The sequence below is a fragment of the Camellia sinensis genome, chromosome 1, assembly GCF_055761805.1.
Source record: "Camellia sinensis isolate YWXY chromosome 1, ASM5576180v1, whole genome shotgun sequence".
In the NCBI taxonomy this organism is placed as follows: Eukaryota; Viridiplantae; Streptophyta; class Magnoliopsida; order Ericales; family Theaceae; genus Camellia; species Camellia sinensis.
Window position 1 is genome coordinate 206,464,542 of NC_138961.1, and position 15,330 is coordinate 206,479,871.

The 15,330-nt window shown below is 40.3% G+C and overlaps 1 protein-coding gene across 1 annotated transcript; it reads left to right on the forward strand.

Moving 5' to 3' along the window:
* The first annotated feature begins 325 nt into the window (after positions 1 to 325).
* On the forward strand, positions 326 to 12,305 carry LOC114281610 (uncharacterized). The gene is made up of 2 exons (XM_028224154.2): positions 326 to 472; positions 11,799 to 12,305. The coding sequence occupies exons 1-2, from the start codon at positions 326 to 328 to the stop codon at positions 12,303 to 12,305; spliced, it is 654 nt and encodes a 217-aa protein (XP_028079955.2).
* The last annotated feature ends 3,025 nt before the right edge of the window (positions 12,306 to 15,330 follow it).

Below are 15,330 nucleotides of genomic sequence, written 5' to 3' on the forward strand. Positions count from 1 at the left end.
ACAAAGCAAGAGAGTACAGTGAAGACATAAAGTAGTGTAGTGGGAAAAAATAGAAATAAATGTGTACCTGCTCAATGCCGGGAGAAATCACCAATCTACAATCCGTCTTCTCAATGTACTCAAGGGGTATCTGCTCAATTACCCCGTCTGGCCGCATGTATACGACCTCCGTAGGAATCACCAGAAGCCCAGGAATGGGGGCTGCAGCAAGAATTCCTCCAGCAGTCGCAGTAGTAGCAACCTCTGGAATAGCGCGAGCCACACCATGGTTAAGAGGCGCCATCACCCAAGTCTGCAAGAAAGTGGTGAAGTTGCCAGGATCATGATGTCGGTCACCATCCTCTCCCAACATCAGGAAGTTGATCTAAGAACCGTCGTGAAGATCATCCACTACCCTTATACTAGGAAGAGAAGGATGTGGAATGTCCAGATCCACTACCCCTTGTGTCTAGCAGATGAACCTCTCCCCCAGGTAATAAACTCGGCCAAAGGGGCCCTCAAAAAGAATTTGCATGGTAGACGCGTGCCATGCAACAACATAGGTCGTCCTCGCTACCTAAGTAATACCCGCCCAAGGGTGCCAGTTAACTTGTGGAAGCAAATGTCAGTTGTCAAGGATCTAAGTAGTATGGAAACACAGTATGGAAACAACAGTATAGAAGCAACAGTATGAGAGTAGCTGTGCAGTGCAGAAACAGTGCAGTATGGAAATAGTCCAGTATGAGAATAACAACAGTATGGAAATAGTAATACAGAAATGTAAAGACTAGTATTTTGTTACCTAATCCGCTGTGATGGTGTCAAAGAAACGGCGTAAGTAGGGGAAGTCTCGGTCTACGCAGCGGCGCCGCTCGAATCAGAAGTTGTAGTACCGAGAGCAGGGTACTGACAACTCAATCGGCCTCACCGGGACCAGAGCTAAAGAAGTGAAATATGTGTAAGCCCATAGCTATAAATAGAAAAAGATGGATGAAGTAAATGAGAAGATAAACAGGAAATGCAAAGTAAAGATGAGCACGAAATGCAAAATTGAACAAAATACATAGAAAAGTAAGTGTGAGGCATACCTCTCAAACTCTCCAGTAGCCACCCAGTGAATCCATCTTGCAGCAGGATACGGAGCTCATATAGCAGTACAAGGTGGCCAGGCTAGTGCCACCCCAATCATACTATGTCACCTGTGGTAGGTGCACCAGTGCCCCCAGATGATATAACCCCACGGTATTTTCCCTGTTCGCAAACATGGCAATACTAAGGAGATACATAAGGAAGCCGCGGGTGTACTGGGTGACCTCATTTGGAGTAGCGGGCTGAGAATCGGAAAAGCGATCAAAGAACCAACTATACCTCACCATTCTATGACTAGTAGTGTCCAGGATCGCCCTGAGAAACTGACGATGTGCGACTCTCCACTGCGTCATATCAAGATCACATGGGATCGGGCCGCCAATCCTGACCCATAGGCTAGTGAGCATCAAGAAATCGTATAGAGTCAGGGTCAGCTCCCCAATCGACGAGAAGTGGAACGGGTCAGTGGTGTCCTACCATCTCTTTACCAAGGCCCCGTAGAGCAATGACTCAGCCCTCATCTATGTGAGCCCTGAACAGAAGGGCCCAAAGCCGGCAACATCAACTAATGTACGAACCTCTGCAAAAAGCCTCTCATACCAGCACCGGGGGTCGGATATGGATTCTAAGCTGTCAATCCTCCTATCTATCACCTATAAATGGGGAGTGTATGTAGCATTAATGAGTGGTTTGTTTATGAGATTCAACATATGTACAAAACAAAGGAAAGTTGCTTACCATGGTGGCATCGGCGGACAAGTGTTCCACGGGCTCTCGCAGCAGGATGTCCTCATCTATCCCGGGATGAGGCCCTTCAATCTCAAAATACCTCCTGGGGACGGAGCATGTGTACATGGTCGGCAGGTAGCCGCATCAAATGGCCTATCGACAAGGAGAGGCAATGTGGGAGCATCCTCGGCCTCCATATCTACACCTAAGACGGCCCCAATACCAATGGTAGGGTCTGGGAGGGGAACTTCGTCACTAGCCATAGAGAGAAAGTGGAAATAGTGAAGAAAATGTGAAGGGATGAGTGAAAATGAGTAAAAACCCCAAAATCCCAGCAGAAAGTAAAGAGGGGTGGAAAATCAAAGGGGGAAACAAGAAAAATGTGGGCAAATATGAGCGGAATCAAGAGAAAAACTCAAAACTCCACCAAATCAAGTTTTGTTCGATTCAAAATATAGAGGATTAAAATGGTTTTAAGGAAAATTTTGTGAGGATTGTTGGGTAACTCAAGGAAAGGGGAAATCTAGAGAGAGGGGAAGGTTAGAGAGAGATGAGAGGGAGTTTCGGATGAGAAAGTGTGAGAAAATGAGGTTTGAGTTTCTTTAAAACAAACGTCGCTCATGGATTGACCGATTTGCCCCTGTCCCGCTATCGAGGCCTAGTCGGCTGTTTTGAAGCACGATCGTGCTTCATCGAGGCCCAACCAGTCCTCAGTGTGAATTCAGTCAGTTTTTGTTCTTTTTATTTCTTGTATTATGAAGCTTTAATCTGAAAAAATAATAAAATGCAAACAGGAAAAAAACAGAGAAGAAATGGAAAAAAAGAGAAAAAGAAAAAACAATGAAGGAAAAATAAGTAACAAAACAAAATATAAAAAGAGAAAGATAGTGAGCGAAAAAATATAAAATGGAAAATGAGAAAAGAAAAGGAAAGGAATTTTGTTTATTCTATTTTTGTTTTATTTTGTGAATGCATAATTTGATTTAGCTGATTCTTGATTTAATTTGTTTAAATTCATTTATTTAACTCATAGTTTAAACTCATAGTGTGATTTGTTTTGTTTAAGACTTAATTAGTTTAAACTATTCCGTTAGCATACAAATTGTTTTGCCTGAATCGTAATCTGTTCTGTTATTCCGTAAACGCACGATTGTTGTATGTACGGTTCATTCAGAGGAATTTCAGATAAAATCATTCATGGCACAGTAAAATCATCATCCATTTTACAACCAAATTGAAACGTGGTGTTGTAGACATCCCCGAACGTCCCGGGAGGGAATCCTCCGTTTTGTTCATTTGGGCTCACTACAGCTCAGACTCAAATTGTCACGGTTCTTAATCTGATCTCACAATGTGCGATGTGAGATGACAAATCACCAAAGAGTCTAAATCCGGCAAATCGTTTTGAAAAACCAATTTTTAGAAAGAAGTGCCAAACATGGACTGCTTTGCCAGATACAGAGTTGCCACCTAAATGTTTTATTTCTGGGAAATTTACGAAACCCTGACTTGTTGCCTAAGGCCACATGTCTGTCATCACCAAAGTTGCCTCGGCTCGGGAACTTGGGTATGATTGGGGAAGGTCATCTATGAGCACCCCCACTCGCCCGATCCGAAGATCGGCCTGTACTAAGCATGATATTTTGTTTTGAAAACATATGTGTTCTTATTCCAGTTAATTAGCTAGAATTTACTATGTGATGCGCACAACACACAAGTATAGACTAGATCGCCTAATTTGGAACAAAGCATCGCATATCCGTTTGTTTGGAACATGATTTGAAGTTTGCTACTCGTAAGTAGGCTAAAACACGGATTTCAATGAATTATCCCAATTCAAGCAATCCAACCTTCACCCACAAGCATTCAAGCAATTATATCATATAAGCACATAGCCTCATGGTAAGCATGCTGTCATGTTAACACTTACATACATGCAAGATGCTAAGCATAAATACTCACAGTGTACTCCGAGCCAAAACAAGGAACATGTTGGTAATCAAATGTATGATCCAAGTCCATGTTGAGATGGGTAATGCATTGCATACAAAATGCAACTAGAATAGGCTTGGCTAATCTAAGGATGGCATGTGAAATGCAACAACTCGATACACGTATTCAACTTGAAATTTGAAATACTATGTAGTTAGTATGATGCATCGAGCCCGGTGCATGCAATACAGATGAATGATGCAAATATGCATAGCATAAGGATGCTAGTTGAAATGTGCCCTAGAACTAACTATCATAAGCGGTTAAGTAAAAGGGAGAAAGAAATGGTGGTTGGAAGACATGCATCACATACACACACGCTTATTACACAATTGTGCGCTCTCTCGGAGGGACCGAAAGAATAATACAAATTAATTAACCTACAAGCTAATTAAATATTTACAACACTTAACTAACTAACGAATCAATTAAACTAAGAAAAGCAGTAAAGAGGCCTCGGGAAGAGGGATGAATGCACGTGTGCTCGATTCCGCTTGGAAATCCATCGTCATACTTTTGCTGCCTCTGTTTGCACTGTTTTTCTTCTCTAGAGACTGCACAAATCCCAAGGATGCTTCTGAAATACTCCCTGAGGGTTGTGGGATGCCATCGGCCAAAAGGAATGGTCACCGGCCATGGAAAAGTGGTCATCGACCATAAATGTAGCTCTCGGCCAGAGATTTGTGGTCGGCCGGCACTCAATGTGGTCGGTCGGCAATATATACCTGCAGAATCCTGTTTTTTGCAGCAGTAGAGGGAAAACAAGACATGGCAATGCATTTCAAAGCAAATGTTTGTACAACCAACCTCCCTATCATGTCATGAACTTAAGGGAGTTTGGCTCTCGACCTTCGGGCCACCAATCACGTATTTCAATGCATGATGGTCCAAGGTGTCAAGTTGTGCATTTGATGTCAAATGAAATGCATACAAACGCATGAGGGACCCAACCTCTATCATGCTCGATCAAGAGGCAAGGCATGCATGCTCAATGCAATGCAACCTAGGCATGGAAGCTAAGTATGCACCATGAAAATGTGAACAAGCATGCAAACATGCAAGCATATGACAACATATAAACATGTAACAACATGTTAAGTGACTAAAAGAGAGAATGCATGCCAAATGCATTACAACCTAAGCATGCAACAACATGTTATGGATTAAGTTCACAAAGAGGCACAATTGAACTAGCATGCTACAACATGTAATTCACTAAACATGCAACAAGTATGTGACAACATACTAGGCAAGCATGCAACAACATGCGGGGATGGTCTTAAACTAATATGGGCAGCTCTCAAATAAGCCCAAATTAGTGGCCAAAATGCTAAGAACATGAAGGCAAATTTACATACAAACATGCATGCATACATGGTCTAATACTTAAGAATAAAGAAGCAACTTTAAGTACACTTAAAAGGGATGAACATGGACATATGGCAAGCATTGATAAACTCTGAAATCATGTTAAGGATGGTGCCAAACCAACCAAACCATGCAAATAAGGCATGCAACAAGGTCTAAAACTCAAAGCTAGCCAAGGGGCTCAAGCCATGACCATGTCAACCAAGCCTCAAAGGGCCAAAGGGACTCAAAATAGCCCTGAGGCAGACCAAAATAAGGCCAAAGACATACTTAGATGGCATCTAAATGGTCTAAGCATGGAAGCATACACAAAGGTCCAAACATGGAGCATAAAACACAAACTATCCAAAGCACGGAATAGGTGATAAATGCAAGTATTTGAGCATGCTATATGGACTAAAATATCATTATAAGTGATGCCAAATCACTGAAATGATGCAAGTAGAGCATGCTAGAGAATCCAACACTCAAAGCCTACAAGCTAAATTGCATGGTAGCTATACAAAGCGAGTCATGGATGTCCCAAACAACCAAAATTAGACCTCAAACACACCAAAACATGCATAAAATCTTCACAAAACTAAGCCAAAATCATGCTAAAAACACATGTTACAACATGATGCATGTTAAGGCCAAAACATGGGATTACAAGACAAGTGTATGGAGCATACAAGGCATGTCTAAACCAACTTAAAATAGTGCTATATCATGGCAAAACAAAGCCTAATATGCATTGAAATGGGGCTAAAGCAAGCTAGGAACACATGCTACAACACAAGCCAATTATGCAAGCGTCAAAGACAACATGGAGAGGGGATGACCCTCTCCCATTTAGGACCTCAAAACCATCTCTCCATCACTGAAAATCCTCTGGGTTTCAGTGGTAGAGAGGTCATGCAAAGCTCAAAATAATGGCCAAACGGTATGGCCTTAAACAAGGCCTAACAAGGCCTTAGAGGGGGGGAACAACACCAAACCTCAAAGAGACCTTAAACAAAGATCAAAAGAAGGTAAAAATAGAACTTTTCTTAGTTTATAGCTAAGCTTAAAATGGATGCAAGATAGGTTAAAAGCCTATGCAAAAATGGGGAATAAAGGGAATGGTTCTCACCCTTATAGTCCTTCTTCAAGAAGACCACTCCAGCACCTTCCTTTGGTCAAAACCAGCTCAAAAACTTCAAGAACAACCCTTTGGCACTTCAACAACCAAGGTATGGTGTAATACTATGTGTCTTAGTACAAAACTAAGAGCAAAACACCTTTTAGCACACACAAATCAAAAGGGGGGGGATATAGAGATAGATAGATATAGGATTCTCTAACCCTAATCTCATACCTCTGGAACTTTTTTGAAACCCTTGAGGAGGGAGGAGAAGCCCTCCCTTTATAGGAATTCCAATCTTGCAACGCTTACAAAACAAGCTAAGTAGGAGGGAAATCCCTCCATACACGTGTATGGAGAGGGGGCATTGTGGATGCCAGCTGTCACAGCTGGCATAAAATATCTGCCAAAAGCAGATGAACAGTGGTCGGCCAGCCAAAAATGACAAATTGACCAAAACAATGGTCGGCCAACCATAAAGAGTGCTGACCAGCTATCACCAATGGCCGGTAGCAACAAAACAGGGCCGGTGGCCTCAAGCCATGGCCGGTGAGGTGTGGGGATGGCCAACAAGCCATTCCCTGCCCTCAAAAGCAAAACAACAAGTGTTTGGTGCAAAACCAAACACAAAACAAGCAAGTCGAGAGATCCTAAGGCAAGGCGCGTAGCCGAGACCTCTGAGAACTCAAAACGAACACGAACATGGATGATCACCGAGTGTTCAAACAGTGACGTCCAAGTCTTGAGGACGGTCAAAAATAGGGTGTCTATAGGTGTGTCACATTCAAACGCTCATTTTCAACACATGGCAAATTGGCTTTTACTTTACTACATTGCTTTGATTGTTTTGATTTTACGTGTCTTTGTGTAGAATCTGTGTTTACTTCAAATTCATGTTTATGTGTTGTGTCTTGACTTAAGCTATCTCGTGGGCCTTATGGCTTTATTTCTGAGGCCTTCCCGGGAATGAGATAATTTCACTTCAAAGTTTGCCTGCTTATGAATTTAGCTGCTATTGCATTATTCTAGTCTCCTCCTCTTGCGTGTGATATATGAGGATTGTTCACCTCGGTTAAAAATAGAAGGTGTGTCTGTTGTTCACACCATCTTTCCTCCTCTCGCATGCGATGCGTGAGGATTGTTCACCTCGGTTAAAAATAGCAGGTGCGCTTGTTGTTCACACCACCTTTCTTCCTCTCGCGTGCGATGCGTGAGGATTGTTCACCTTGGTTAAAAACAGCAGGTGCGGCTATTGTTCACACCACCTTTCCTCCTCTCACATGTGACACGTGAGGATTGTTTTCCTCTGTTAAAAACAATAGGAGTGCCTGTTTGTTCACACCACCTATCCTCTTCTTGTGTGCGATGTGTGAGGATTGTTTATCTCAATTAAAAACATCGGGCGTGTCCCGGTGTTCACATCTCCTTTTCTCTTCTCGCATGTGACGCGTTTGGATTGTCCAGATCAGTTAAAAATGGCAGGTGCGCTTGTCTGTTCACACTACCTCTCCTCTTATTGCGTGAGGCGCATTAGGATTGTTTGCTTTGGTTTAAAACATCAAGTGCGCCTGTTTGTTCACACCACCCTTCCTCCTATCGGGTAAGAATCGTTAGGATCTCGGTTAAAACCACAGGTGTGCTCGATGTAGGAAGGGTGAAGGACTACATGAGGCGTAGTTAGGTCGGCATTTTCTTACATCCTTTCTACATTAGGCATAGTTTGGTTTGTGCTTTCTTTGTCCTTTCTACGTAAGACGTGCCTGTTTATTCAGTTCTTTCTGTGTGATACACGGTGGGGTTTATTTTCCTTTAATTTACATTTTCATTCGAGCTTTAGGTTCTTGTTTAGATTGTAGCATTGTTTCATTGCTTCATTTGCATTCAAATGTTTCATTGCACAATCATAAGTAATTTGGCGCATTTCGTTTGTGCATTTTGCCCTTGAGTTCAATCTTTGAATTTATGTCTTGATTTCTTGCCCATGCCTTGCAGCCTCGTCAAATGGGTCGTCTCTGGGTTTTGACAGTCACTCACGTCACTTTATGACTTCAATCTTTGTCAAAGAGGGGCAACTGTAGACACCCTATTTTTGAGCACCCGCAAGGCTCGAGCGCTTTACCTAGTACACTCGATGATGAAAGTGGTGTTGTGCGTGGTTCGAGGTCTCAACGAAGGGGCAATGTTTAAGCTCCAAAACAATCCCAAACCTCCCATATTCCTACTACTTGTACCCAAGAAATCCATTTTTACACATTGTGTCACCCTATGTTGAGTCTGAAGCAGAGAGATAGGGGATCACATTGAGGCACGGTCGTGCCTCATTGAGGGCCGGTCGTGGTTATTAATGGCCAGCCGTGCCTTAGTAGCGAGAAACACTGTTCTGGGTGGGAGCTCACCAGCTATCCATTTTTGAAAGTTGTATTTCTGATTTGAGGGTTGAAGAATTTCTAAAAAGATTATACACCTTCTTGAGAGCTCTTTCTTCTTGTGCAAGCAACCTTTGAGCAAGCTTACCACCTTGAACCTATATCCATACATCATATACACCTTCACACCTTAGCCTTGGAACCTTGGTTAAGCCTTGAGCATCTCAATTCAAGCTTGAGAGTGTGTTTGGACTTAGTTTGATTCACAACAAAGAGCTTACCTTTCTTGAGAGGTATAAGCTTACTATCCCTTCTGTTGCTCCCTTTTACTATCTCTTGCTATCTAGTTCTTGTATTTTTGTATTGTTTTGATCCTCTTTCAAGTGTCTAAGCTTGGGTTTGGAGAGCTACCAAAGGGTAGAGAGAGCTAACACCCTTTTTTACACCTTCACCTATAGCTCAAACCCTTGTTTTGCACCCTTTTTCTTTTCTTTCCAAATTGATTTTCAGAGTTTAAAAGAGACTATAAATCATGCTTTGAGGTTTCAAAAGTGAAGGGGTTAACCACCCCTCTCTATTCTTACTTACTGGCCTTATTTTCTCTCTTTGTTGTTTAGCTTTTTGGGCTCTTTTCATGCACTTTGACCCCCTATTTTTTACCTATTAGGGGTTGTTTTAGGGCTATCCTAGGTTGTTTAATTAGTTCATGCTTTTGGTCTCATAAGTTTGCGTATATGGCTTGTTACATGTGGTTCTAAGCTTTTCTTTAATTAATTTCCATGTTAAGAATCTCATTTTAATAATCAACTTACCATCCATTTCTTTCATTTGAGAGTTGTTTCAACCAGTTGATAGTTATTCAAAACATAAGCTAGAAATCTATACTTAATGGCTTAATCTCTACTGAGGTTTATTGTCAACGACATAGTCTCTTTTTCATGTTGAGAATCACTTCCCGTTTGACACACTTCTCTTTTAGTCGACGTAATCATCACCTTGGACTTAATAGACTACAGAATGGAAAGGTCTAAAAATTGCTAAAATGAACCGACCCACATAAAGAAAATGAGTCATATTGCTTGGGTTCGGCTGAACATTATGCCGAGTCCATCATGTCAAAGGTCATCATACGTCAATTCATGATGTTTTGATGAACCTTAAAGCGTCTCTGCTTCCCTCTTTAAGTTCACTCTATGATAGGAGAGAGGGGTGGTTGTTGTTCATTGCATTTATTGAACTTTGTCCAAATTGTGTCCGAAATCATCAAGTAATCAACTTGCTCATTGATGGTTTTGGAAATGACTTCGTTCTTCTCTTGAGGCTTTCCATTACAAAGAAGGGCAAAAGGGACAAACAGGGATTGACATTGCTCTGTGTGCCCTGTTTTCACTTCAGAACACAAAAACAGGATTTTGCATAAAATTAAGGCATGGCCGGCCCTTTTTGGACCCGACCAGGCCTCATTAGGGGCCGGTCAGCCATCAATGTTTGAAGGTGAAACAGAGCAGGCCTAGGCAAACAGAGCAGTTCTTGGGCATTGTGCATGCAACCCTTGTGCATCCTTGCTTACATCAATGTTGTAAATTAATACTCTGAGTATTGTTGTAATTAATTATTATTGTTGTAGTTAATTATTATCGTTGCAATTAGTCTTGTTGTAATTAGTGTTGTAATTATTATTGTTGTTGTTCATTTGTAATTATTATAGCTAGTTTATTTCTCATTATTATCCTTGTTGTAATAGAGTAGCTAGCTAGTTAATTCTTTAATATTCATTCAGTTTTGTAATACTTAGTTTAATTCAGATTCTCGAACATTGATTCGCACCCTCTTATGCGAGGGCCAACATGTAATAAGTTATATGTCTTCCAACCCCATGTCTTTCTCCTTTTTATTTACCAGCTTACTATGGTTAGTATAGAACATCATCTTTCAAATTAGCATTCTTATGATTCGCATCCATTATCTTACATGCATCTAAGGTTCGGCTCATCATACTAACCCAAATGTTTAAATTCATTACTTGAATATGTGCTTCATCACATGTCTTTAATGGAATCATATGCCATGTTCATAGCCGAGCCTATTAATTACATGACTTGTATGTGTCGCATTAGTCATATTGCATTAGTAAGGAGCATGCATATTTTCTAATTATTTTGCTTTATTTTGGCTCAGAGTACTAGGTGAGCAATTTTGAGTTTTAGCATCTTACATTGCGTGTGATTGTTGCCATGCAAAGCATATTTCCATGAGGCTAATTGCTTAGATGATATACCTATTTGAATGCCTGTGGATGGTGGCTAATTGCCAAAATTGGGACAAATTGATTAATGTACAAACTCACATTTTCAAGTGACGAGTATCAAAAAACAATTTTCAAATAAACATGAAATCAAAGTGTTCCAATCTTCGCAAATTAGTCTATGCTTATGTGCGTCACATAGTAAAGTTAGTCTAATAAAACCAGAACATGAGCATATAATGTAAATAAGAATCACATCATGATTAGTAGAGTTCGATCTTTGATCAGGTGAGTGGGGTGCTCAATTCATGACCTCTCCCTCTCGTACCTAAGTTCCCGAGATGAGACACTTTGGTGATGACGGACTAATGGCTTTTGGCACGAGTTCGGGTTTCCTAAATTTCCTAAAAATATTTAGGCGGCGGCTTTGAAAACTGGCAAAGAAGCCCATTTTTGGCATTTGATTCAAACATCTATTTTCCAAAAGAATTGTCGGATTTGGACTCTTTTGTGTTCTCACTGTTTCACATTGCACTTTGTGAAATCAGATTCAGAACTACTGGAGTCCGAACTGTGAGGCTAGTTGTATCCAAAAGGAGCACGAAAATTAAGCCACACCAACGGAACCGATGGATTCCAAATTTATAGTGACGCCTCCTACAAAGGCTTGGGGTGTGTGTTAATACAAAATGGGAAGGTAATTGCCTATGCTTCTCGACAACTTCGACCTCATGAAAAGAATTACCCGACTCATGACCTTGAATAAGCAGCTGTGATGTTTGCTCTAAAAATTTGGCGACATTATTTATACGGTGTGACTTGTGAGGTGTATACTGATCATAAGAGCCTCAAATACTTCTTCACCCAAAAAGAACTAAACATCAAATAGAGAAGATGGTTAAAATTGATTAAAGATTATGATCTGCAGATTTTGTACCATCCAGGGAAGGCAAATACAATCACTGATGCCTTGACCCGAAAATCTATTGGAAAGTTGTCATGTTCGCTCACTGGCCAGAGTGAATTGTTATGTGACCTAGAGAGGAATGAAATTGCAATAGTCCTGCATGAACAAAGAAGAACCCTAGCCGCCATTTCTGCTCAGCTTGCAATCATTGAACAAATTAGAGAGAAACAACTAGAAAATGAGTTCTTGAAGAAAATTTTTGATGAAATTTACTTAAAACCGAAGCCGGGATTTGTGATTGAAGATGGTGTGCTGAAATTCCATAATAGGCTATGTGTACCAAATTGTTTTGACTTAAGAAAATGTGTTATGACTGAAGCTCACAATTCAAAGTTTGCTATGCATCCGGAGAATACAAAGATGTGTCATGACTTGAAACAGAACTTCTGGTGGCCTAGAATGAATAAAGGCATTGCTGATTTTGTGGCTAGATGTTTGCATTGCCAACAAGTTAAAGGTGAGCATTAGCGACCCACTGGATTACTTCAGCCGCTTCCAATACCGAAATAGAAATGGGAGCACATTACCATGGACTTCATTGTGGGATTGCCTCACTCTTCTCAAGGTATGGATTCTATTTGGGTCAATGCTGATCGCTTAACTAAATCTACCCAATTTTTACCTGTCAAATCTTTGTATAATGCGGATAAGCTAGCTAACTTGTATGTCAATGAAATTGTGAAATTGCATGGAGTCCCAGTTTCCATAGTATCTAACAAAGATCCTAAGTTTACTTTCAAGATTCTGGCAAAGTTTATAGCAAGCTTTGGGAACTAAGTTAAGACTGAGCAGTGCATATCACCTACAAACAGACGGACAATCAGAAAGAATGATACAGACTCTAAAAGACATGCTACGAATGTGTGCCCTAGACTTTTAAGGCAATTGGGAGACCTACTTACCATTGGCTGAGTTTTTGTATAACAACAGTTACCATTCAAGTATCGGTATGGCTCCTTACGAAGCTTTGTGTGGTAGAAAATGTCTTTGATCTGTTAGGCTGAGGTAGATGACAGACCTTTGTTGGGACCAAAACTTGTGCAAGAAACAACGGAGAATGTGAAATTAATTCAACAGAGATTGAAAACTACACAGAGTCGCCAAAAGAGTTACGCAGATGTTTGAAGAAGAGATAGAGAATATGAAGTTAGGAATCACGTGTTTATCAAAGTGACTCCTATGAAAGGGCAAATGCGATTTACGGTGAAAGGAAAGCTAGCACCAAGATACATTAGCCTGTATGAAGTTTTAGAGAAAATTAACCCGATGACATATCAAGTAGCCTTACCGCCAATCATGGAACATATGCATAATGTTTTTCATGTATTGATGCTTTGGAAATATTTATGAGATCCACTCCATGTGATTGAGCCGACTCATGTTCTTCTGAAAGATAACTATACATACAAAGAAAGGCCAATTCAGATTGTTAACCACCGAATCAAAAGGTTGAGAAATAAAGAAATCTCGTTGGTGAAAGTTCATTGGTAGAATTATGGAGGAACCTATGCAACATGGGAAATAGAAGAATATATAATGAAGAGATATCCAAATTTATTTCCATTCGACCCAATGTTCTTTCAAAACGAAGGTAATTCGAGTTTAGAGGACCGGACCCTTTTAAGGGGGAAGACTGTAATAACCCCGACCCATGATTAACTATTAAACCATGATTAAGGATGCTAATAAGTAATTAAGAAGAACTTCTGAATTATTTGCATGTGTGTTACATTATTTGAATTTCTATCTATGTATTGTAGAAATATCTGTTTGTGTTATTGTTTCGTTTTATGAATTGAAGGCCTTATCGACGTCCGATCATGAAATTGACTTGGATTATGTGTTAGTTGAAATTTTTAGAATTTTATAGTAGGTTTAATTGAAATTTGATTCGGAACGAAATAATTAGAATAATTAGTGCTCAATTAAGCTTAATTAATGAATTCTTTAATCCAAGCCTATATAAGGCACTAGTGGACCCTTGTATATACTTTACACTCTCATTTTATTCCTTCTTGAGGCATCAAACGTGAGAGAGAGAGAGAGAGAGAGAGAGTGAGATCAAGTGTTGAGTTTGGAAATCTAAGAAGAAGATGAAGAATTATAGAAAATTCAAGGTGTTGAACTAAGTGACTCAACCATTTGGACATCCAAGACACAATTAAACTTCTAAGGTAAGAATTTCTATCTTCTAGTTTGTAATTCAGTTGGTTGCCACATGAAATCAAGTGTGATAGGTGAATTAACATGAGAATTGAGCTTAAATAGATGAATTCCATACATGCATGCATATATCATAGCATTTTGAGTTTGATTTCAACAAATTTTTACATGCAAGGACCTATTTTGTTTAATTATGGAAGCTCATTGTAGTTTTGTACCTTAACACTTCATTTGTGCATGTTTTGAAAGCTTTGAAGTTGAGAACTTACATGCATGTTATGTTTTAAAATATTTGAGTTTTGCTTTGCACAATTGACATGCTTTTGGGCCTTGATGATTGCGAAATGATCTTTAATTCATGATATTCTACAAGTTTCTAAGTGTTTTCTTGAGTTTTGGCCAAGAGGATGAGTTTTGATGTGTTAAATTCGAATTTTGAGCTTGGGAGTGCAATCTGGAAATTCCAAAATTCTGCCTCTCCGCTAGAGCAACAGATCTTGCGCTCAAGCGACCACTCTATGTTTTGAACCTCCGCTCGAGCGACAGAAAGGTAACTCGAGCGTATATTGCATGCTCTCAGAAGTTGTCACATTTTCCAAATCGCTCGAGAGACAAGAGTTGCGCTCGAGCGAAGACCTCAGTCTCACGCTTGAGCAACCATCGAGCGTGCATCGAGTGAAAAAATCAAGCAACTAGTACTTTTTTAGAGTTTACAGACCGCTCAAGCTAGGGAAGTTGCACTCAAGCGGCCACTCACATCTTTGACCATCCGCTCGAGCAAAGAAAGCCATACTCGAGTGAGGACCCTGTTTTCAGCATGTTTAGCTAAGTATTGAACAGCATGTTTTGGCATCCTCATTACATCCTAGGCATTCCTAGGCCAAGATTAAGACATAATAATGAGGATAAGACTTACAAACACATTAAAAACGAAATGTAATGAGTTAGGTTATATCTGGATGTGTGTTTCAAGGATATATTTGTTATGTTTGTCTAGGTCACACGCCGTAAGCTCTTTGAATTGTATGCTCTGTCTGTCTGCTTCCAGAGCCATCTGTGAGTAATATCTTTGTAAAGCTATGTTTGATTATAAGTATTTTCTGACTGAAGTGATATGATCTGTTTTCTGAAATGGTATTTTATGAATCACGAATGAATGTCCATTTTTTTGAAATGTATTGTGGCATTCTTAGTTCACATGGCCCTCGCCCGAGGGTAACAATACCCTGGCCAATGTGCATGCGGCCCTCGCCCAGAGGTAACAATGCCATGGCTTATATTCGTGTGGCCCTTGCCCTGGGGTAACAATACCGAGGCCTATACTCACGTG